The sequence below is a fragment of the Rissa tridactyla genome, chromosome Z (assembly GCF_028500815.1).
Source record: "Rissa tridactyla isolate bRisTri1 chromosome Z, bRisTri1.patW.cur.20221130, whole genome shotgun sequence".
NCBI lineage: Eukaryota > Metazoa > Chordata > Aves > Charadriiformes > Laridae > Rissa > Rissa tridactyla.
In genome coordinates, this window is record NC_071497.1 from 17,756,488 (window position 1) to 17,780,526 (window position 24,039).

Below are 24,039 nucleotides of genomic sequence, written 5' to 3' on the forward strand. Positions count from 1 at the left end.
ATAAGGTGAGCATTTAGAGGTCATCCAGCAAGATCAAGGTGACACACTGAAACACCAAGTGCAATTCCTGAGCCTCTGCTGACTCTTGGGAAGGATTCCCCATGTTCTAACCATGTGCCATCTGCAAAATGGCTCACAGCCTGCACTTGTATGAATTTTGTACTACCCAGTTGCTAGCCAACAGCTAACACATCTCAAGATACTGATCTTGGTTAACTAAGTCTCTCTGATGTGTGGTGCTATCTCACAGTCCCCCGACTACTGTGGCACAGGAGATCACCAGACTTCTGCATCTCCTCCCTCCCTTGTAAGGCTCTATCAGTATGTCCACCACATTATTCCCCTTTCAGACTATTTCTTTTGATACCTTAATCCTCCGTCTCCCTGCCCTACCCACAAGCACAGCTCCAACACCTACCTCTATGACTGTTTTTCTTCCTCCTAACATGTGAAATCACACTGCAATGACCCACCCACTGGCAGTTTTACCACTGTCACAGCATCCCAAAAGAACAAGAACAGAACAAGCCATGTCTTGTTAATTTGACTCTGTTGGTCCTAGGAGAGACTATGAACAGTAACTGCAGCCACACTACCCCAGCCAGCACTGAAGAAAACAAAACCTGCTTTTAAGCCTTTCCAAAAGACCCTATTTACAAGTCCACTTTTCTCCCCTGTGAAAAATCTGTAAAACGGACATTGTCATTCCATACTTTTAAAAATCTGCAGTTGTCACAACACCCAATTTTATTGCATGTGTGAGCATTCAGCTTGTCCAGCTGGCTCATTTTGCAGCACTAACATAAACATATTTTCCCCATTTCTCCTTGTTCAGACAGTCTGTTTTCTCTAAATATATTCACCTTTTGCACACAGTACTGAGCTTAAAACCTCACCTTTAACATAGGAAAAAAAGGTAACTAAAAATGGCAGAGGAAATTAAAAGGGGCAGAGCAATCACCATCATAAGCTTGTTTATCAGATCCTGAATTAATAAAGCACTGTAGCTTCTTTAGCTACTCTACATGAAAAATTGTGAAAGGACTTTTTAGATAACCTATAAAAAATATTGTACGCAAATATGTGAGTTGCTTAAATTCACTTATTTTCTGTCCTTATCTTTCATGCCTCTAACCAGAACACATCATCATTATACTTTACAAAGGAAAAGTAAAGACGCCTTGAGATCTTACTGTAGGTTTTGAATACGCACAGAAAAGGCTCCTCTCAGAACCGAATGTCCGAGTTGTAACACACCATTCGTGGGCTCTTCATTAATTAATGACACAAAGGCCAGTGAAGTGACACAAGTTCTTCCTGGAAACTGGCCCTTGCACCATTAAGTTCCATAAAATCCTATTATTAACAAGAGGGCTTCTATGAACTTTAAAGCAAAATCAAGAGGCAAACTCTACAGACTAATCCTACAGTTACTGCATGAGCTAACTGAATTACTGCTACACAAGCAAAGTGGCCATAAGAGCTAATCATTGGAATCTTTACACAGATTTTCCTTTATTTTCCAGAATTTACACTCACTCATTTTTAAATTACATTTTTACCTGTCTGGTTTGAAAGACAGTTTACATTATGAAGGCCAGCCTGTCTAGCTAAATTCACAGCCAGAAAGGCAAACATTAGCTAAAGAAGGCAAGACCTTCATCACGTATCATTATGCCTTCTTGTGTTTGCACTACTCCCTGTATTGCTTTTATTTCAGATGGTTAAGTGCCTTACAGCAGGGACCTCAGCTCTTTGTGTCTGTAAAGCACTACATCCACTTACAGTGCTCTATAAATTATTTCTAACAAATACTAACACTATTAGCTATTTTACCAAGCCTTGCCTTTTTTTTTGAGATTGAAAGGTACACAGAAACAAATGCAAATCTCACAACAGCTTAGCTGAGTAAACACATTTATTAAAATATTACTCTTTGGGGTTTTGGTATGCAAAATATGAACATACACATATATATACACACTTCATACACACAAGCTTTGTACGTGTGTATATATGTACACATACTAAAATTTCACAGATGTTTCAGTCACCTAACTTCTGACCCAAAATTTCGTTTCTGCAAAACCAAACACAGAACCAACGGAACTATTTCAATAAGAACACATCTTGTTGCTTCAATTGCTGGGTGATATTTTACTTGGAACAAATTTGAAAACAAACACATGCCCTCCAACCAGTTTTGATCCACACCCAAAACCCTGTTTTTCTCAGCCTAATTGTAAACAGGATTTTTATCTTGAATGTGATGACACTAATAGTGGTCCATTAAAAATAAAACATATTACACCAGATACAATTACTGTTCTCTCTGTAAGGATAACTGTAATTCCACTTATCCCTCCTCAAAAGATGATTCTTTCTCCTGGTATCCCATTTTCTGAAGGCATGCCCATGACTTTCTAAAACCGTTCCACCTGTCTTCAACTCGGGAATCAATTTGCAAATACAAGAACATTTCCAACTTTGAAATCATCAGACACCACCTCCAACCGCCCACAAACTCCCTGTCTCCGCTTCATTAGCGCAATATAGATCAGCTCTTCAATACTGAAACACAGTAAAAGGTGGCATTCTGATTTAAAAAAAAAAAAAAAGGTGTAAAAAAAAATCTATAATAAGGCAGGTGATGGTACAAACCGACGTTCTTTTTATGCGGTACCTCAATGAAATAAACAGAACTTGGCATTTAAGAAGCGTGACTGGGGGAGACTTGGCCTGAGCGCACGGTGACCTCGGGCCAGCTCAGAGGCCCACGTTTACCACGTACCAGCGTATTAAATGCCTGCTGTAATATTAGTTATTAAATGGCGCTGATTGACTTTCACTCAGAGCCGACGTCACCCGGGTTCGTGGTCTCCCGCGCCGGGCCCAGGTCCCACAGCCACCCCGAGCCCTCAGGGCCGGGGCCTCCCCTCAACAACCGGCGGCTCCCTCACAACTAAGGCCTGGAAGCGGAGGGAGGCCAAGGCGCCGCCGCGGCCCGGACAGCCCCAGCTGCCGGGAGCTCGGCACCGCTGCCCGCCCCCAGACCCCGCCCGCCGGATCCTCCCTCCCTCCCCTCCGCGGCCTTGGGGCCCGTCGGGCGGAGGGAGCCGGAGCCGGGCCCGGCGGCCCGGCCTACCTGGTAGAGCGTGGAGCCCGCATCGGGACGCGAGCCCACCGCCGCCACCGCCTCGCCATGGTAGGGACGGGCGGCGGCGCGGCACAGCAACCGCCAGGGGCCCAGCAGCCGCCGCGGGCCCAGCAGCAGCATGGCGGCCCCGCCGAGCCCAGCCGAGCCGTCCCGAGCCAGGCGCCCCGCGCCGCCACTCCCCTCGCCGTAGCCAATGGGCAGAGCGGGGCTCGGGCGGCGGGGCTGGGCCGGGCCGGGCAGCCGCGGCCTTGCCGGCCCCTGCCTCTCCCGTCCTGCCTGTTACTTTGAGGATTAAACTCGTAAAATGCAAAAGGAAAACCAAAAAAAAAGAAAAAAAAAAAGCCTGTCCTGCAACTGCGTGCTCCATTGGGTCCCCGCGGCCCCAGGAGCCAGGTAACGCCTTTTGGAAGAATTTTGTTCATATGCTTCACTTTTTGGACAGGATCACTCCGAAAAGCCCTTGCCCTTCTTAGGAATGTTCTGTCATTAACTGCAGAGATGCTACAGGGGCAGATTTTTAAAAATCCTGACCTCTTTGCTCGAGTTGCTTCCTCGTCAGAAAGCTTTGCAGTTTTCCAGCATCCCGGTTTTGCTTTGTTTTTGAACACGGCTACAGCATTTACAAAGAGGTAACACCGGGAGGTCAGATACCAATTCGGCCCTGTTTTCTACAACAAACCCACACACACGACAGCAGAGCCCTTGTGAAAGCCATTCCTTCAGCCCACACCTCCATTAGCTCACTACACCTATGAGCATTTAGAAACAGCAACTGATATTCTAAGAAACAGGAAACACAGGTAATATAAAATAATTTATTCACATAATTTACATACAGAATACAACTACTTTCTTTGAAACAGAAAGCTTATATGCGATGATACAGGGTGCCAGACAACTCTTTAAGCAAAGCAGTCTTATGCCACATCTTCGTAAAAATGCTAAACTAACAGGCGTTGACATTTCACCCATCTTTTCTTACATTCTTCACCATTATAAAACTTTCATACACAAAACAGAACACAAAGTTGTCTTATTCCTACGCAAATTAAATTTGTTCTTTAAAAAAAATTCCTCTAACAAAGTGCATGTGATTTACTGCAGGGAAAAAAATGTGTAGCCCCAATTAACAAGGTAGATAAGGCACCTTAAATCTTCATAATGAAAGAGTTGTGGAGTCTTTTTTCATTGTAATATTAATGCAAGCTAAAATGTATGCAACTAAATGTAGAATAGTTATCACCTCAGAAAATACTTAGGGCAATTATTTTATAGCCAATCCCCACAAATCTATTTTTAGTCTCTATCAGTGCAAGTGATTTAAACATGCCACATGTATCAGGAACTAAACACTTGCATACATAAAATAATATCTACAAGATAAACAATACATGGAGCTTTATGTATAGATTATTCTGTTTCATAAGGTTTATGGTAAGACAATATTTAGATAAACATTTCAAGTTAAATGGATTAGGCAAAGCACAAGATACTGTCTGAACAGAAACTGTTGTTGGTGATGGTGTTTGGTGTTTTTTTGGGGCGGAGAGGAGCTGACAGTATGCTTTCAAGTAAGTTACTTTACACTGGGACTGTTGGTCCCTTTTCATCACCTCAAGAAGATGCTGCTGCTAGCGACACTTGATTGACAGAGGCCTGCTAATGTAGCAATTTGCAATAACAGTAGCTTATCTGTGTATTTTTCCTTATTGACAAAATTTTAAATGCTCCTTCAGAAGCCTTGCCAATAACTTCTGAAAAGGCAAACATTCTCAAACTGCACCAAGTACCTCAAAATTAATTAGATATTTATATGAAAATATTTGCCAGTAAATGATTATCCGGTCCAAAGCTGAAGATATGTTTCTTGAGAGCATAACAATATCATTTAAACATCGGTTTCACGTTCGTAATAAATAATTTGTTTTGCAAAAGTACCTCCTGGTATTAAGTAACAGGAGAAAAATTTAGACTACTTAAACCTACACACTCATTTTTGTGTAATAAGGAGTTTTACAATAAATATTGAATCTTTCAGTGACCACCTGACTTTGAGACTGCATGAACCTTGTTACCTCATCAAGCCAATATTCTTGATGAGGCAAGTAAAAAATTATACTAAAATCTAAAGCTACACCAGCATTTTATAGCAAGTTACAGTACAAGCAGACATGCAACATGAGGAAAACCATTCAAATTCAACTGCTTCAAAGCAGCAAACCCTCAAAGCAACCACACTGTATAGTCATGGTTTACATCCAATCTCTTTGTGCTACTTTGCACCAGGGAAGCTAAGGAAGTCAGCAGAGATACAAACACCTACACATAAAGCCAAGGAAAAGAAACGGTAACTATCCCCTTGTTTTCAACTTTAGAAGGAAATTAGCATTTACAGTAGTAAACATTAACCTCTTCCTCCCACTCCAATAACACAGTTCCAAAGATTAACACTGTGTAGCATCTTTTAGTAAGTTCTGTTTTTTCAGTTGTTCTCAATACATTTTTAAGGAACTAAACCCATTTGGCTTTTCAGGCTAGGATCTTTTAATTTATGTAATCAAAAAACTCGTACAAAAATATGTCATTTGGAGATGCTAATACAAATACCTGCAGTGCTGAACATATCTATGTGTTTACTACACTACTTCCAGTATTTGTGTCCCGATCTACAGAGATTACACTATACATAAAAGGTTTATTCCTCCTTCTAACACATTGATATAACGTACTTCACAAAAAGAAGTAAAGAACTTGTATAACCAGTACCACAAGGCTTAGCATTAAAATTCAAAAGGATACTTGTCACAAGATTAAGCATTTTTTCATTGCACTTTTCTGGAAGATAGTCACGCACCCATTATCAGCCTCTAAACCAGTGAAACTATAAGCCAGCAGACAGTGGTCTGGTCCAGTGAGATCAATGTAGTGGTTCAGATGTCAACATTTTCAAAGTATCTAGGTTGCTTCAGAAGGAATCTGTTTCATCTTTATGGAATTTATTGTCAACAGCTTGGCTGACAGTAAGTCTGGCATAATGAACATCAGAACAAATCAGAACTTTTTAAAAATACTCTTTTCTTGTTGCATCAAGCTTTCAGATCCCAGGTTTTTATAAAGCAAATTTGCTATTCTGAATCATCCACTTCCATAAAGATGTCACTAAAAAAATACTCAGAGATTCTGGTTGGCTCTTCTTCCTTCTCTTGATCCTTAGCGCAAAGGGGTGGCTTCTCAGAGGGCTCATTACTTGGAACCTAATAGAAAAAGAAAAGGCTGCTCATAACAGTCTTAATCTGTTTCTGTGTGTGAGTGTGCGTATATGTTTATGTGTGTGTATATATATGCACTTGAGCTTCCAATTTAGGTAAGAAGTTTAGCCAAAAAATTGAGAGTTTACTGAAAACAGGGCATAAGTAGATCCATATGCAGAGAAAAATCACAAGCTCCTTTGTGTATTTCCTAGACATGCACAAGCCAGGAGTTATTCACTGGAGCAGATATCTCTCTCAAAACACTACATACCCACCTACCCACTCCTGAAACAATTCATTCTCTCTTCTGCACGTGTCAAAAATGCAACACCATTCAAAAGTAAACACATACCATAACTGCAGCATCAGCAGCTACATTCTTATACTCCACAGATGATGTGCTTGTAGAGGAAAGGGAACAAGATTCCGCATCACCCTTAGTCGATGGAGTGAGTTTTTTTAGACTTCGTTTTGGAGTCACAATCCGAGGCTTTTGGATCTTCCCTCTATTCCCTTTGGTATCTTCTGCAGACTCAGAACTACTTTTTTTGCAAATTAAAGATAAAAATCCCAACGGTTTTCGTCCACCCCTGTTAAAACAAGTACAGTCAGGATGTCATAGGATTGCTCCATAAAAGGAAGATGTAAATTGTATTACAGGAATCTAATTCATTACATAGGAAATAAACACACAACTCTTGAGATCTATGAAAATTTTAAGAAAAAAACCCAAAAAGTCATTCTGAGAAAGGCTTTTGTATTACTGAATATTCTGGTACAAGAGTTTTTCAAAGAGTTACAGAGACTCTTGACAATCTCTAACCCTGAGAACAGGAACCTACTATTTGCTACTAAGCCAGAGCCTGTAACAAGCTATCATATCTTCAGAAAGAGATTCCAAGAGGAATGCAGCCATACTCCTAAAGAATGAACTGAGAAGAACATCCTTCATGTAATCAATGGAAAAAGAAACCTGATTCCCAAGGATGGGCCCACAACAGATTATCTTAAACACCAGAAAGAAGACTATCTGCTGCAGGGTTTCAGCCTGTTGACAGCACCGTACCTACTACCGGTGAATTTATGGAAATCACAGTGATGAGGGAGGTATGGAGAGTATCAACTTTTCATGTCATTAAGAGTTTACAACTTAGAAAGTAAACTTTAAGGCAAGGATTTTGATGTTCATGCATCATTACCCAATTGCTGCGGATGTCCCAGGTACCAATAACCAGTTTTGGTACTCACACGAGCACAATGAAAGTGTAGATTACAGTATCAGAAGAGATCAGTGGAGCACCACAATCAAAATCAGTTAGTGCAAGAGCAATAGAGATAAGGGACTCAAACACTTAAACATTATAGAGAGGTATACTGAAAAAACCCACAGTCGGATAGATAAGAGGAATATCCTCTGAGCTGTCAAGATTGAAACTCCTTTGGGGAAATGACACATCTTAAGTTTGTCCTAAAAATCCAGCGTGCCAAGTACTACACCAGTAACAAATCTTATTGGCAGAAGGACAAAAATCAAAACAAGTGGATGGGTGTATATATCAAACCATTAGACTAAGCTAAGGAAAACAACAATTACCCTAACTCTTTATCATAGCTGACATATCTGCCTCACGAGAGGCATCAGTCAGTGTCTAAATAGACATACCATACATCAGTAGTGTCCCTTGGTCAATCTGCTCATGTAATAAATAAAATAATTCAAATTTCAAAGCAGACAGATTGATCCTTTCTAATTTGCTGAAGAGGATAGGCACTGTAACTCTTAGCCATATAGGTCTCAAACAATGGTACTGCCCTTCTTGTAATATTAAGTGGAAAAAGGATATAAAAGCCTCAACATGGAAACAAGGTCTTTTTTACAGAAAAGGCTGACAAAACATTATTGCATAAATACCTGAGTAATGGAGTTTTTGAAGATGATGCCAAGCTTGCAGCATGTTCCAACTGTCCAGATTCATGCACATCCCCCTGGTTTCCTTGTCCACTTGCTTTTCTGTTAGAGGTTAATCTGGACATCACCTCCTCTTCCTGTTTGGATGCCAGATTCTCAAATGGTGCTTTCCCTGAGTTCTCCAAAGTCTCAAGCTGGCTTCTCTCAGCCAGTGGTGACATAGACTCAGACACCGATGCAGAGATAAGCACTTTTTCCTTTGCTGAAGACTCTGTTTTTCGAAAGGGATTCTCTGTAAAAGGTGTTGAAAGTCATTCAAAGACTTGTTATTTAACTTCAGCGATAACACAACAGCCCAAAAGAAAAGCATGATGTTAAGATGGCTTGCACCACTACAATGGAAGAACTGAATTTTTCTTCAATTTTTTGGGTCATTTTATTTTTCGAAGTCACCACTAAAAATTAAAAGTTCACAGTCTACTTTTAAAGTCTGGAAGACCTTACACCTGTTATGGGGGAAAGCTGGAAAAGCTGGTAGCAATGTGGTTTTACAGCACAGCACCCCCCCCGCCCCGCCCCGGCCCCATCCTTTACAGCACACCACAGAACTTATTCAAGTCATCTAGCTATTTAAGTTTCCACAATTTCCCTTTAAAGTCTTTTTCAGGCCTAAAAAGTAGTTCTCCAAACCCTTCACAGGCTCAGATCACTGAAGATTGCATTGTCAGCAATTCTGCTTTCCCTCTGATCCTTCAGAGGCGGATTAAGCTTTCAGACAATTACACTGTGTATGTATTTTATTAAAGGACAAATACAAAATAAAATTAAAAAATGTTTTGGCATAGTGTGGTTAAAATACCAGCTAATACCTTTGGTTATTAGTGCTCTCCAACAGGTGGAAATACTTGCTTAAGAGAAGGTATCATGTTTAGTCCAAAAATCCTCCCAAATTTCACAAGTAGACAAGCTATAGCGATGCCTTTGGAACCATTATCAAATAAACAGCCAGTTATGTAAACCAACACATCCAGCTTATACCAGAAAACATGAACTGGTGGTATTAGGGTATTACTGGGAAAATTTGTTTCTACTTTTATGTTACATAGCCTCAGACAGGACTATTAAGCACAACAATCAGTATTGATGTATTATGCATTTACATTCATCACACTTTGTTTTACAAGTTTAAATTTACCTACCAGAAGCTACCATTGGGGCATTTGTGGATTTAATCGAATAACCCTGTATTTAAAAAAGAAAAAAAAAGTTATTTCTTATTTCTGTCAATATAGAAGAGAAAATGAATGTTGATAAAGTTGTATCATGCATGTACAGTTCTAAAAACAGGAGCGATACATCTTCAGTACACTATCATTCATCACTTAACTCATTTCGTTAGGAGGCTTCTCAAGGTGTTCTTATGACAAATGAATCAAGACACAGATGTCAAGATGAGAGGTAAGAGAGGACTGTTATCCAGACCTTCCTAGAAAAGCTCTCTGAATCATGCGAGGAATTATCACCCCTTTCCTCGCCCAGACACACTAAACAATTTTAGCCTACTCAAAAAAACAAATGATAGTCACTGCCACAAGCTTGGTCACATTCTAAAAGCACAGAGAGAAGCCAGAAACATGCTGGCCAGTTTTTATTGGTAGTCTGTTCTTTTAAACTAATACCTGCTATGTTAAAAAATGGTATGAACATATCTAACAAATTCTCCATGTAACAGACACCATGAGGAATCATAACACCATTCACTGAACCTGGACAGCCTGCCAGTAATCCAAAATACAGCCAGAGTTTCCCCTCCTGCAATGTCATTGTTGTAAACGCTGTGGTGAGTGAACCAAGTAAGACCTATTACCAGTCTGCGTAATAAAAAAACCTGAAAGCCTACAGATTCTCCAAAAAAAAAAAATACTTAATATCAAAACTAAATAACAAAAACTGTTGTAGAGTTCAAAATAAAAAGGAAAATCAATACCCATAGATTGCTTTTAAGTTGTACAGGCAGTACATTGTTAAGCAAGTGACACCATTAAACAAAAAACATAATTAAAATGTTCTCTTAAGTGTTATGAATCTACACTATGCAAAAAGACTCACTCACCAAATCACCATCTCACCTTATAAGTGGTTTCCAAGTTACCTTCCACTGCAACAGCAGACAGAGTTTTCTTGGCAGGAGGAAAATCATTCTCTTCAAGCTCAGCAGCTGACCTTTTTTGAGTTGTCTGCAAATTTGGAATGGGCTCTAACGACGCACTCTCTATTTGTTTGATTTCCATACTGCTGTTTAAAGGTGCAGCAAATTCATCAGCTGCAGTTGTCAAGGATCCAATACTGTTCATACATAAAGTAACTATTACGACCGTACAAGAAGCCAAAATTTACCCTGTATAACATTTCTGTATGGATATTACACATAAATCTATGGTAATACTCTTTCTTACTTAATGTCAATATTAACTTCAAATGTACTATTTACTACCAAGAAACATTTTGCTGTGCTATCTTGAGTTAGAGAATTTTCTAGTTGTAACTGAATCTAGTTACTTTAGAAACTGTTCTATTTGAACTCCACTTGGTATTTTCGTAAAGTATAAAAATATGACAACTGATTAACTGCTCTAGAAAATCCTAAAATACAATACTACTTATACGTGCAGTTGAATCTTCATCCCCACACCCTTCTACCCCCTGCAGTATGATCTCAAAAGACAGCAAGACATCTAAGGAAGCCGCAGAGACTAGGGAAACAGAGTAAAGCAGCAAGGGACAGTGAGACAGAAGATGTACCCTAACTCTGCCTGTCAGCAATTCTGTCTATTATCAGTAGCTCCACAGGAGTTAGAATTCTTACATTGTGTAGCCAAAATTCATTGTGTAGCCAAAGACCTATCCTTTCAGTAACTAAGGGAATGACATTAACATCTGATGTTACAGGACAAGGTCCTCCACAGTGATGTGGAATTGCATCACACCTCCAGTTATGATCTGAGGACTTACAGTAATACAGTAATTATTATTTTATTTCACAACTTTGCAACACTTCCTATTCTTCAGAATGTCTTTTTCCTTTGACTGTTGGGCTTTTTCCTGCCAAACTGACCAGGAGATTTAGTTCAACTGTAAAGCTGAAATAAAAATTTTGTTACATCGCATTGAGGAGTATTCCTTGTAATGGAAACTCAAACCCTTTGTATCACAGTACTGCAAATTAGCTGTTATTCTGTTGAGTAATTTGTTTGGTTTTTTCAGCTCTTCTGCCTTTTGAACATGGCATAAACTCAAGAGAATGATATATGAATTAATGTCCACTGTTAATCATGTTCTCCAAAGTCCATCTACACTAAAAATTTGGAAGAGCAATTAATAAACAGCTACTTTACAAAACTCTTAAAGTACTGTAAAAATGCAAATATGCTTAGATTTTTCATTTCAATTCATTTTCATTCTAAGTATCCATGGCAGAATAGACTCAGGCTGGACAAATGACTTCTACTAAAATGGAAGACTTGCTTTAAAGGGTAAATTGTAACTAAGGTTGACACCAAAATCCCAGCTAACTAAACCACTAACTTTAAACCACTAATGAGGTCTTTCTCAAACCTGATTAGAGCCCTTTTCACTTTCTTAATTCTCTGACCAGTCTGCCAAAATTATTTCCTCTTCCATTCCTTCTTTTGATAAGTTCTAATCTGTAAGGCGCATTCAGGGAACAATCAAGGTTCACAAAAAGTGTTTCACTTTGCTCAAATATAAAGCATTTACCTCTCCACTTCAGTCACGCTTGTTTCACTTGTATTTATTGGGCTGATAAGTATTGGGGCTGGTAGTAACGGTTCTGAAGTTTGTTCCAGCAAAAGAGATGCATCAAAATCTTTTGAGTCAGCTGGGATTTCCACCAACGTTAAAATGAACGTCTGTTCCTCCTCCGGACATCTATGATCATTGTTCACTACTAGAATTTTTTTTTCAGAGAAATAAATAAATAACAAAAATCTATTAGTCAAGTTTGAAATTACACTGTTCTCTTCATGCCCTCCCTACTTTGAGTAATTAAATTTTAGGCACTCATATCTCCATGGAAAAAGGCACCAGGGATATTCTTGAGACAATATGCTTCCTTTCTTCTTAGAAGAGATACACATCATCACCCCCTGGAGCCTATTCATTGCAGTGGAGTCCTAATTACCATTCAGAATTAAGAATATTAAAAATGCCTAGTAGGGATGGAGCTTTCTAAATGGGTGTTCTAGCAGTAAAGAACAATTTGCAGTTTAATAATCTTGTGTAACCATGGTCAAATGGTCCTCTTTTTTTAATTGCAACTGTCAAGTATTAAGAGGTACTTCTTTAAATGGCAGAAGTCTACTATTTTGACAAGTAAACACAAGAATTTTTCCTCTCACTGTAGACTTGCAGAAGAGGACCTGAGAAGTATAGTCTAGAATTTAATAAATGAAAAATATAAATAATTTAGTCTACAGATGGACATTAACAGATAACTGCCAACTGCCATCCGTTAGAATGAATTAAGGAGAGAACATTTGCAAAGTTTTCAAAAGATGGAAAACAACAGTGCCACTCCGTTGCTCTCATTCTTGATGATGTGAAGCTGCTATTATTTCAACCTCAACTCACTTCGGTTCTGTATCTAATTAAAGATGATTTAAGATGCTCTGTCCCAAGATCCTTGCAACAACAGATGTCCAAGAAGTATTAGCCCTATCTTTTGCACATGCCCAGGAGTTACAACTTTGGACTGCAGCTTCCACGTAAAGTAAGTATTCCGTGCTTCTGATACCGTGATTTTCCCATACCCGAGACAAGTACTGGTTCCAAACCAGCTCCATTTCAATGTGTTTTAAGGAAAAGCAGCCATTACCTTCATGCCTTTCATCACATCTAATCAGTTAGGCGTTAATTTGCTGACTCACTACAGCTAAAGAGGGAAGTCTGGTTGTTTTCTTCCCCTCTTCTCCTTTCTGCCCTGCTGCATACTTGCACAGTCCAGCCCTCCTACTCACACCACTCTGACACTGGCATTCACTTGACAATTTCATGAGCCAGTATAGCTCACTAAGCCAGTGGAAAACTACACAGGTTCTCTCCCTTTGTCACGTTCAATTTTTGACGAATAAGTGCGTCAGAGACTCATAAAAGACTCTAACAACTGCTAAACCTAGCACGAGGTAAGCAGCAGCAACCCACAGCAGGGAGGAGAGAGTAAGTAGTTTCCCTTCCACTGATATTTAAACTTAATGAAATGTCATTCAAAAAGTTCCCAAGTCTAGTTTGTGTTAGTGAAATGTAATGGTACGAGGCCAGGGAGGGGAATGGCACTGTGCTGTGGGTCATTATTTTTTTAATGAAATATACTGATTAATCATGTCAATGAAAACATGTTAAATTTTTTTATTCATCTTTGCGTAATTGCAAGATACACAAGTGTGGGCTTTTGCTAACTTAGAATATTAGAACATTATACCTGAAGTCTCTTCTGTGCTGCTTACACATTGTTGTCGAGAATCCTGAGCACAAGCTTCCTTCTAGAAATAACACATTTGAAATAAAACAAGTTAATTAATCTGAGAAATAAATAGAAAACAGGAAAGAAAAAAGGTAAAGAGCCAAAAAAAATCTAATCACATAATGATAATTGCATTTTGTCAGCTTCTACTTATAGCTATTCTAGGTTGAAGGATATCAGCCTGACACGGACAAGAAACACTTGGGGAATATAAAATTTATATGCAGCCCATTGTCTGTATTGATGATTTGTCAAAATAAATTTATACTTCCTACAGCACAACTCTGTCAGAGATGACTCACGTAATAAATTTCTCAGTGGCACTAAGAACACAAATTCCCCCAACCATTACAAAACCACCAAGTGCCAAAGAAAAACACCAAGCTCTACAACTCATCTATCCCTTTGCTTTCATGGCATGTACCTTTGCTAAAACCAGGAATACTCCACTGCAAGGTGCCTCTTCTCACACTCTGCCAGTCCCGTAAGAGCCAAATCCTTCTTGTACCTTGTTCTAACATGAGATCAGCCTTGACACATCAACAGATTGCACTGGGGAAACAAGCTACTACCCATCAGCTGTTCCACTGTAACTACAAGTACATTGATCTCACGCAACACTAAAAAACCTGAGGGAACTGAGAATGAACCTTTCTCTCATGAAGGAAGAAGATACACAAAGGAATGAATGTGAAAGACACTTTGTCCATGATAATATACATGTAAAACTCTTCATTGTGTTTTTAAATAAATGGGAAAGAGTATAGCAAAGGATAAAGTTTGTTTTAAACAAAGCAAATGAAGATGTCAATGAAAATGCTGCATCCAGCAGTGGCATTTTCATTTTAATTTTAACAGATGTAAGATTATGAGGTCAGACTGAATGAATACATGAGACCTGGGTAACTTCTTCCATCAAAACTCTTTAAAAAATTGGTCAAAATTTTGCTGAAATATTTATCACTAATTGCTGAAATGCTATAAACTGAGGCTTGCAAAGATTAAGTTTGCCTGAAAGATGAGGTTTGGTTATGCCTTTGCAAAAAAGAAAGTTTCATTCACTAGCTGAAGTAGCAGGTCTTTAAAATGGGTGAGTACATTTACACTGAAAACCTCTTCCTTTACAGAATTTCAGAAACTGTGCACTTCTAGACTGTAATTAAATTAAGTTCTTTACCTGAGTAAAGTTGATTGTGCACACATTTTTCTCAGGAAGACAAGCATTTTGCTCAGGAAGCCCATCCACAGAACGTTGATTTGGATAATCCTGTAGTCCAAAGTGAGATTTTTCAGGTTGAGGTGATGCAGTTACCTGTCTTAAATCCTCTGAATTTCCACAAGGATTTTTCTTCTCTGTTCTGTAAAGTATATATCTAGTTAATTTGAAACCAAGTGAAGATACCCGTACATTGGGTAGATTCTTTATAATTATTTAATATGAAGCTTATGTAGTTACAGAGAAACAGAGCACCTATTTAAAAAACTACATCAGTCTACTAAACAAAAGGCATTATCTTTGAACAAGTCTACATAAAGTATTTCAGGAAAAAGCCTCCCTAACACCACTAATTGAGACTTTACTACTAAAAGTATGACCAAGCAGGAAGCCTTACAATCTCATTAACATTTCCAAATTGATCAACTCCTTAACATTTCCTTTCAGATGCAGTTTCATGGGATGTAATTAAGCAGCAAGTACTAAATTCTGAAACAGCAAACATAAGTTAATGTTTTACCTCCAAAAGCCATACGACAACATGCAAGAGAGAAAAACCTTAAAAACAGAAGTCTAAACTGTACACTTATGTGCATAAACACACACAATATCTGTAATCACACTGTTTCCATCACAGATGCATACTACACATGTACTTCAGCTACGTATCTTAAGAGACTTTAAGAATAAAGTCAATATTAACTGATGATTCTTCCTACCTCTCAGTTTCGTCTACTTGCTTGATAAATTCCATACTTCCAGTTGCAAAATCATGAAGAACTGACGAATCACCTGCAGCTGGTCTGAACTCTTCTAGTTCCACCTTTTGCATTTCTGCAGTACCTCTCAGGGTTGTAGCCTCTAAGATACATAAAAATAAAAATTAAAATAATGTATGTGTGTATATATAAGCTTTTGTATATTAAAATGTATGTATGTGTAGATGTGTATATATAAACACACTATAAAATTATTAACAATTTTGCTGAATATGTCCACACGTCTTATATAAATGAGACATATACACATATCTCATCTTGCCTGTGGTATGTTGTGCATTTTGCCAGCGACATGAAGATAATTAAGAGTCTGAAGAGCACCTTTTTTTTCGTAACTGCTTTAAGAATACCAAAACAGTTTTGCGTATCTCCCCTTCTGGTTTTAATAGAAGGAAAAAATGGTAATAATAGAAAAGACTACACTGTATTGCACTGTATTTCTGTAATAGGCAGTTCAGTAATTTAAGGGCTTTCCAGATAATTTAAGACCTGCACAGAAAATCTGCTATTCAGATTTCATTTAATTTTATACTCAAAGGTATCCTTATTACAGTGGTGATGCATCTTCTGTGAACATGAAGATGAAAGTGAAAGACTACTTTCAGCTTAGTTTCATTGCATAAAGAGATGTGAACCCATCAGAAGAAACCATTTTCAGAACCCTAGGATAAGAAACAGGCTTACCAGTTTGAACGTGTTTTAGTTGTTCCACAGGTACATTTGTATGAAGTGACTTTTGAATTATGTTTTCATTGGATTTCAGTACTCCAAAGTCTGGCTCAGGCTTCAAGAGTCTGCCTCTTATCAGTCTCATACTATTCACGGTAGGCAAAGAGCTATCACTGCAAGTAAAAAGGAACAATGCCATCAATATAGTTTTTGATTTTTGACAGTTAGTTGTGAGATGAAACTTGTATTTCCAGCCAAAGATCATTGTGCAAAGAAGAGATAAGAGAGATGGAGTAGATGAGACAATGAAGAGCTGAAATGCAGGCTGCATCTGGCTGAGGAGGCAGAAGACTATTTGGCAGAACAAAAAATAAAGATCATCTGGGAATCAGAACAGGATGGAAACTAGTATGCTCCCTACCTCCAGAAAAAAAAAAAAAAAAAAGAATAATTGAAATATTTAAAAAACATGAGAAGATCAGAAATCTAACACTGATCACATAGTAGTAAGTTCTGGTTAAAAATATAATAAAAGAACCACTGGACTTAACGTAAAATATCTTTGATTATAATTTTTCAGGGGAGTATAATCCGATAGTTTATTCGAGCAATCGACAAGTGAAATAGTCTTTCAAATAATATAACTTGATCACCAGCAGATTTATTCTGAAATGGTGTTCATCAAGCTGTTTCAACATCCACAAATGTCTAAACAAAATTAAAAAACATAAAGCATTAAAAAAAATAAATGATAGAAGATCAACTGGTTCCTCATCATCCCTTTACTCTAAATCTTTGATCTACATCCCATAGCTGCAGTGAAATTAAGCAATTTGCCTTGGCCTAATTAGCTGTAAAGTACTTTGGGAAAACAAGCTTGGTAATTAACGGTGATCCATACTGACTAAATTCCAATATTCTTTTTTCCCCCACCAGGGTAAACTTAACTTCAGGAGTGAAGAACAAGTTCCACATCCCCAAAATTATACACCAACATCTCAAAAGTCATAAGAAAAAGACAAGAGAGGTTTTCTAGATTACATACCAAACTACATAAACTGAGAAACCTTCGCTAGAGCAAGGCTGATTGCAATTCTATAAAAATGACAGAAAGAACCTAGCAAGAGTAAGCAGTGTCAGAGGACCTCTTTCCCTAAAGAAAAATAAGTAGTAATTTAACCTGGTATCTGTAGCATTTTTCTCAAAATATTCTTTGACACATATTCTTGTGTCAGTGCTTTGATCCTCTACATTAATGTTGCTTCCATCCTCAGAAGGGACCAATTCCTTGGTAGAAGTGTCTGAAGAAAGTAAGTACTGACTAGGAGTTCTATTTTGTTTCGAGTAGGCGTGGGTTACAAGGCTACTGCCCATGTCCAACTCATCTTGAGCGGGTAACGTGTGTGTCCATTCTGGTTAAAACAATAAACAGAATAGAAAAGCATAATTTAAAAGAATCAGGTTGGGCAGATACATAAAGCTATTTTACAGATGTTCAACTTCAAACTTCATTTAGCAAAGTCTGCATTCTCCAAAGATTCAAATCCTAGGTAAATGCAGTCCTAAGATCCCACTTTTGATCGTAAGAATGCAGAAACTAACATTCAATCAATTAAAGCCGATAATAAATTCTAAATCAAAGTCTATCAAAAACCAAAATAAACCCAGGTAATTTCAGGTTGTAGCTAGCTGGGTGGAAAAAGCTATGCTTCAGGTTAAAGGCATGAAAAGACCACTAGTAGTTATGATTATTTAAGGCTGATTCCTTTCTTTTAGTCCAATTTAAGCAACCTGATTAATTCAAACTTGTCCTCCCTAAAACAGGTCTCAGAAACATCTTTGTAGCACAGTGATGTGGCTGGCAGTATCTAATAAGATGCTTTACTTTTTCCAGCCAACTTGCATTACCTAGTCTCACTATGCATTACAATTCAGCAGGACTAAAAGCATAAAAAACTCTTGATCTCCTGCTATACAGCAGCATATGGAAAAGCTTTGCAGCCACTGCTCCATCCCTCCTTAGGTGGACCCTGAAAGTACAAGTAAGGCTTTGTCCCATAAATCAGATCATACCTTCAGTGCTTGTTTTTAACTGGAACATTGGATCACCCATTGCAAGTAAAGTCATGGCAGCTTCAGTGCTTCCGTCATTAATTCCTGCGAAGTTGTTCACACACGTTAAAAGTCACAAGCGCGTTAACCAGAAATCCACTTATCTGTATTCAAAAGCATCTGATATAAACATCAGTATAGTGAAGTATGTATTTTTAAAATTGTTGCCATTCATGGCTCAAGACACTTGTAAACAGACAGCAATTCTCATCCACTAATTAAAACTATTTTAAAAACACTGAGCAGCAACATTATTCCCTTTAATGGTGTACTGGGTACAGCTGGCAAGGCATTGGCAGCAGGGAGACTGCCCTGGACACGGCTGGTTCCAACCGACCCACTGCAGGACAGTTGATCCTGTTAGCCAAGATGGTGGCACTTCTGGGAAACATATTTAAGAAAGGGGAAAATGTTGCACAGCAGTGAAAAGTGAGGGAAAAAGTGTCAGAAACAACTCTGCAATCACCAAGGTTGGTAAGGAAGGAGGGGGAGGAGGTGCTCCATGTGTGGGAGCAGAGATTCCCCTGCAACCTATGGAGTTGACCTTGATGGAGCAGGTAGATATTCCCTGAAGAAATTGCACCCTGTAGAGGACCCATGGTGAAGTGGACTTATCCTGAAAGATTATACCACATCGGAAGGACCCCGCACTGTAGCAGTTTGTGAAGGACTATATCCCATGGAAAGGACCCGACACTGGAGCAGGGGAAGAATGTCAAGAGGAAGAATCAGCAGAGATGAGGTGCTGGGAACTGACTGCAACCCCCACTCCCTGTCCCCCTGTGCCGCTTAGGGGGAGGAGGCAAAGCATGAAATGAAGTTGAGCCTATGAAGGTGGGGAGGGGAATGTGTTTTAGGTTTTGTCTTTGTTTCTCACCATCCTACTCTATTTTATTTGTCAATGGATTAAATCAGACTTCCCCAATTTGAGTCTGTTTTGTAAGTGATCTCCTTGTCTTCATCTCAACCTAGAAGCATTTCCATTTTATTTTATTTTCACCCCTCATCCTGTTGATGGATGTGCATCAAGCAGCTGGTGGGCATCAAGCAAGCTGCAGGTAAGCACTTGCGAAGTTTCCTCTTCTCCCGGTACAACTAACCACAGCATAGGAAAGTGACAGACAGGACACAAAGGGCACATTCTGACCCTGGAAAACAGAACCTTGCAATGCCTGGTCACCCTACTTGATAGAGGACAGTAAGAAAGAAAACAGTTTAAATCTCCTCCAAAACATAAAAGCATCCAGTATCTCATGAGAGGTTTTTTTATAAGATACACAAACCTCCCAACTTACAGCAAGAATAACTACATATTGGTAGCAAGTTAACAGGAAAGATATGGACAAGACTGGTTCATATTTACCTTTGTCCCCCTCTGGACTTTCACGTATGGCTGTTTCCTTAAATAAAAAGAAAAACGGTATCAAAGTTCTATAAAAAAATGAGTCCATAATTTGAATTTAATGCTTACAGGTAAATTCTCTGCCCAAAGGCTACCCTGGCTTTGAAAGGGTATTTTAAAGGCTGACACTATTTACTTTCATAGTTTTCCCACACCTGTGTCCCTCATATCTGTGTGGGACAGGTAAGAGTATAAGTTATACTGTTACAAGCAGACATGGCAACCAGACACTGACCATATAGCTTTGTATGTAAGGACATTCTTACAGCTGTTAAGGTGCTTACTCTTTCCTCCTCCAGTACCACTGGCTGGACAGATGCATGAGAGAGACTTTCAACATCAGTAACCACCTGCACATCTGGTATATTCACAGATATTTCCAGCTGTAAAAATAATTTTAAAAGTATTTCAGTTCGTCAGCCTCACGAGAAAATCTATCAAATGCATATTTTTATAAACCACATATACTTACCAGATCTCAAACATTTAGTGGGATCCTTCCCAAAAATCAAGTCTTATACTACATACTTTCTAATAAGGCAGCAGTTGTATGAACTGGAGGCAGAACTGGCAGTGCTGCTTGTAACTAACCAGAAACATCAGACAATTTAAAACTTGTTTCCAATTGCTTATTACTCCACCAAACTAAGTTATATGTCTGAGATCGTTCATGGTGGCTGTTTACCTCAAATGGGTTTTGTTAGTTTTCACACTTTTTCTGCTTTTTACATCTTCAGGAAAGAAAAAGCATTCAGCCTTTTTCCAAAGTAAGGCTACAGAGTACACACCCACCTGCCATTTTACCAATTTTTTTTCCCCTTCTTCTTTAACGCTGTGTTTTCACTGAGAACTTCAGACATTTGACATTCTCAGAAACGAGCACTTGAAATTTGGCAGAAAGATTACAATATTTCCAGTGAGATTCTTATGAAAAACACTGCTCAATCTGGGTAGCTTTCAAAGGCTTGCACTTTTATAGATACTTTCCACTGTTCTATTTAAATTTGACAACAGCTCAGTCCTCAGGTATCTGACCATATCCCTTACTAGTACTCATGGCTCCTGTGTGTTAAACCAGGAAACTTGATCATCATCCCCGTAAATAATATATTCCCCATCTTTGAAATGAAGGGATTCAGCAAAACCTTCAGTGCAACAACATGCCTGTCCATTATTGTTCTAGAGTCTCCCTTGGTGTTTTGACTGAGCTCTAAATTTTCTTGCTGTTTCACCCAGAGAAAATACCGTATGATTAATTAATGAGACAAAAAAGCAGGATTTCAATGGGAGAAGAGAGGAAGATGACAAGTAATAGTAAGCAAAAAGAACTGGAGTGAATGGAAAGAAGTAGTGATAAAGATCTGAGACATGAATGGAACAGGTCAGATAAATTTGGAACAAAGTGAAAAGAAAGGAAAAAAAGAGCAGTGAAGACACATAACTGAGATAAGATGGGTTAGAAGGAACAAAAAAAGCAAAGAAGTCATGTTGAATGATAGGGGGAAAAAAATTATAAAAATGTCTAAGCCTTTGAGCACAATCCCTTTCAAGGTCTTGAAAAGAGTCACTATTCCCAAACCTCCACAGTTCCCTGAGAACAAAAAAGTATGCCACTTCCCTCTCTAAGTGACTGGTCTTAGTAGATATGATATCAAGTCTTCTATAGTCTTGAGATTTATTCTAGTCTAAGAGTACAATTAAAACATAGGCCTGTGCTCTAGGCATAAAGTTTCAAACTCTACAAATCGTCTATGGAAGAGTCAAAACATACAGCTTTTGAAAAAAATAGACAAAGATGTAGATGGTCTCTCACTGACAGCAGCAGAGACTGAGGTCCATGGATGGACTGCAGCCGATGGAGGGCCCATGCTGGAGCACCAGCAATGTCAAACTCTACAGCCTGAACCAAAGGGACAAGGGCTGGAGATTTTAATGATACACGTTTAAACTTTTTTTGAACCCATTATTTGAGTTGTATGCTATAATAAGTACTATAGCAAGAACAACATGAATCAAGCGAAGACAAGCCTCAGAAGAAACCAGGCAAGTGCAGTCATGACCAACCTGAGCTGGCTTTGATGCCCAAAAACTCAACATAACATGCCACCTCTCCTGAACAACCACATAATACATGGAGTCCAAGGCATGGACTAAATAAAAAAAAGGACATTTGATGGATATTTTAAGGGGTGGCTCACAGACCAAGGGAATGATATCCATGTATATATCAAAGGACAGGAAAAGTAGCTGTGGTTGGTAACAATGTACTGGGTAGTGCAGGACCTGAACATGATACAAACAGATGAAATAAAGGGCGAGCATTGTACTGTGCATGGCTGGGATGAAGTTAGTTTTCTTCATAGCAACCTACATGGTGCTGTGTTTTGGATTTATGACTACAACAGTGTTGATAACACACCAGTGTTTTTGCTATTGCTGAATACTGACTGCACAATGTCAAAGCTTTTGTTTTCACACTCAGTGCCCCAGCAAGTAGGCTGGGAGTGGGAAAGAGGTCAGGAGAGCTCACAGCTGGGACAGCTGACCCAAACTGGGAAATACTGACCTAGCATTTGGGTCAGTTTGACTCAAAGGGATATTCCGTATCATATGATATCATGCTCAGCAATAAAAGCTTGGGGAAGGGAGGAGGAAGAGGAGGGCATTTGGGGTTATGGTGTTTGTCTTTCAGAGTGACTCTTACAGGCTGAGGCCCTGCTTTCTAGGAAGTGGCCTGCCAATGGAAAGTAGTGAATAAATTCCTTATTTTGCTTTGCTTTCACACACAGCTTTTGCTTCATCTATTAAATTACCTTTATATCAATCCATAAGTCTTCTTACCTTCCTTCTATCTTCTCCTTGTCCCACAGGAGAGGGGAGTGAGCAAGAAACTGTGTATGTGCCTGGCTGCTAGTCAGGGTCAGCCCAACACACAAAGTTTCTGGGTGAAGGGGACACCATATATGGAGACATCTCCCTCACTCCCTTATTTCCTAACATTCAAATGTAAAATTGAAATGCTTGTTTGTTCCATCTTAGGCCTCTAAACACGTTGTAAGTATGGTAGTCTATGCCTATGTTCAATCACAATAAACTAGTGAGCACCCTGCAGCCCTATATACAGGTTGTAAATATAACGGGACCTTAGACTGATGTAGTATTTTGTTCAAAACCAAGTACATTTCCAAGTAATATATGCCTACTACTCTCAACGTCATTCTTAACAAATTAAACTCAATTGAGATAAAACCCAAATATTCGGAGATGCAATTAGAGTAAAATCTGTTTAAGTAATCAAAATAAAAATACATGTGCAGAATTCAGCTACATGATACCTCCTCCATGGTTTCCTCTATCTGAACAGGAACAGGTTTTGGAGATCGAAGACCTATAGGAACAAACACTGGAGCTTTGTTTACTTCCTCTGGTGCAAAGCATTCATCTTCATCATCAGGCTCAAAGTCATCTGTCTCCTCCTCCTCCTCTTCCTCCTCTTGAGAAGCCCGTAGGGTCACCAAGGTTATCTTTGAACTTCTGTGCTCCTTCCCAGATTTCTTTCTATGTGTAGTTTTCAAACTTTTGCCTCTAGTAGCACTCGGTTTAACTTCTTGCCTTTGACTCCCCTTCTCACTGCCATCAGCCTCACATTCAGAGGCAGAAGAAGCAGCAGTTCTTAGCTCTGACACATGTTTTGCCAGTGCTATCCGTTTTGATGACCTTCTGGACTGCTTTCTAAAGTACAGAACAAAAGCATGTTTAAAAAGCAATGATCTCTAAGACATTCCAAAAAAGGGGTTACACAAATCAAAACAAACTCAATAAATAAGAGGATCATTGTGACCATCAATACAATCTATTTACTTCCTAACGTATAGTGACAAAAACGCATCCGAATACCATTTAACCAGAAATCCTAATTTCTTCATGTATGCACAAAGTACTGATTGTAAATGTCTATTAAGCAGTTTCAGAGTGTTAGAAAGCTGCACAATTAAACATGCAGAA

General features: G+C 38.9%; 2 protein-coding genes across 13 annotated transcripts in view; both read right to left on the reverse strand.

Moving 5' to 3' along the window:
* The window catches only part of MCCC2 (methylcrotonyl-CoA carboxylase subunit 2), a 39,288-nt gene extending 35,955 nt beyond the window's left edge, over positions 1 to 3,333 (reverse strand). For both annotated transcript variants that reach the window (XM_054185778.1, XM_054185777.1), the window contains exon 1: positions 3,146 to 3,333. In XM_054185778.1, coding sequence (XP_054041753.1) covers positions 3,146 to 3,277 — 132 coding nt within the window. In that variant the 5' untranslated portion in view covers positions 3,278 to 3,333. The remainder of the gene's footprint in view (positions 1 to 3,145) is intronic.
* A 625-nt stretch (positions 3,334 to 3,958) lies between these two features.
* Positions 3,959 to 24,039, reverse strand: part of BDP1 (B double prime 1, subunit of RNA polymerase III transcription initiation factor IIIB) — a 53,834-nt gene continuing 33,753 nt past the window's right edge. For 5 of the 11 annotated variants that reach the window (XM_054186349.1, XM_054186356.1, XM_054186354.1 and 2 more), the window contains 15 exons: positions 23,370 to 23,766; positions 20,301 to 20,417; positions 19,996 to 20,032; positions 18,594 to 18,677; positions 17,701 to 17,932; positions 16,536 to 16,693; positions 15,792 to 15,933; positions 15,034 to 15,214; positions 13,815 to 13,875; positions 12,095 to 12,284; positions 10,447 to 10,663; positions 9,517 to 9,559; positions 8,321 to 8,609; positions 6,761 to 6,998; positions 3,959 to 6,411 (listed from right to left, as the gene is read on the reverse strand). In XM_054186349.1, coding sequence (XP_054042324.1) covers positions 6,283 to 6,411; positions 6,761 to 6,998; positions 8,321 to 8,609; positions 9,517 to 9,559; positions 10,447 to 10,663; positions 12,095 to 12,284; positions 13,815 to 13,875; positions 15,034 to 15,214; positions 15,792 to 15,933; positions 16,536 to 16,693; positions 17,701 to 17,932; positions 18,594 to 18,677; positions 19,996 to 20,032; positions 20,301 to 20,417; positions 23,370 to 23,766 — 2,515 coding nt within the window. In that variant the 3' untranslated portion in view covers positions 3,959 to 6,282. Of the gene's footprint in view, positions 6,412 to 6,760; positions 6,999 to 8,320; positions 8,610 to 9,516; positions 9,560 to 10,446; positions 10,664 to 12,094; positions 12,285 to 13,814; positions 13,876 to 14,280; positions 14,409 to 15,033; positions 15,215 to 15,791; positions 15,934 to 16,535; positions 16,694 to 17,700; positions 17,933 to 18,593; positions 18,678 to 19,995; positions 20,033 to 20,300; positions 20,418 to 23,369; positions 23,767 to 24,039 lie in introns of those variants that run through there. The other 6 variants (XM_054186357.1, XM_054186355.1, XM_054186352.1 and 3 more) reach the window with 4 other exon arrangements.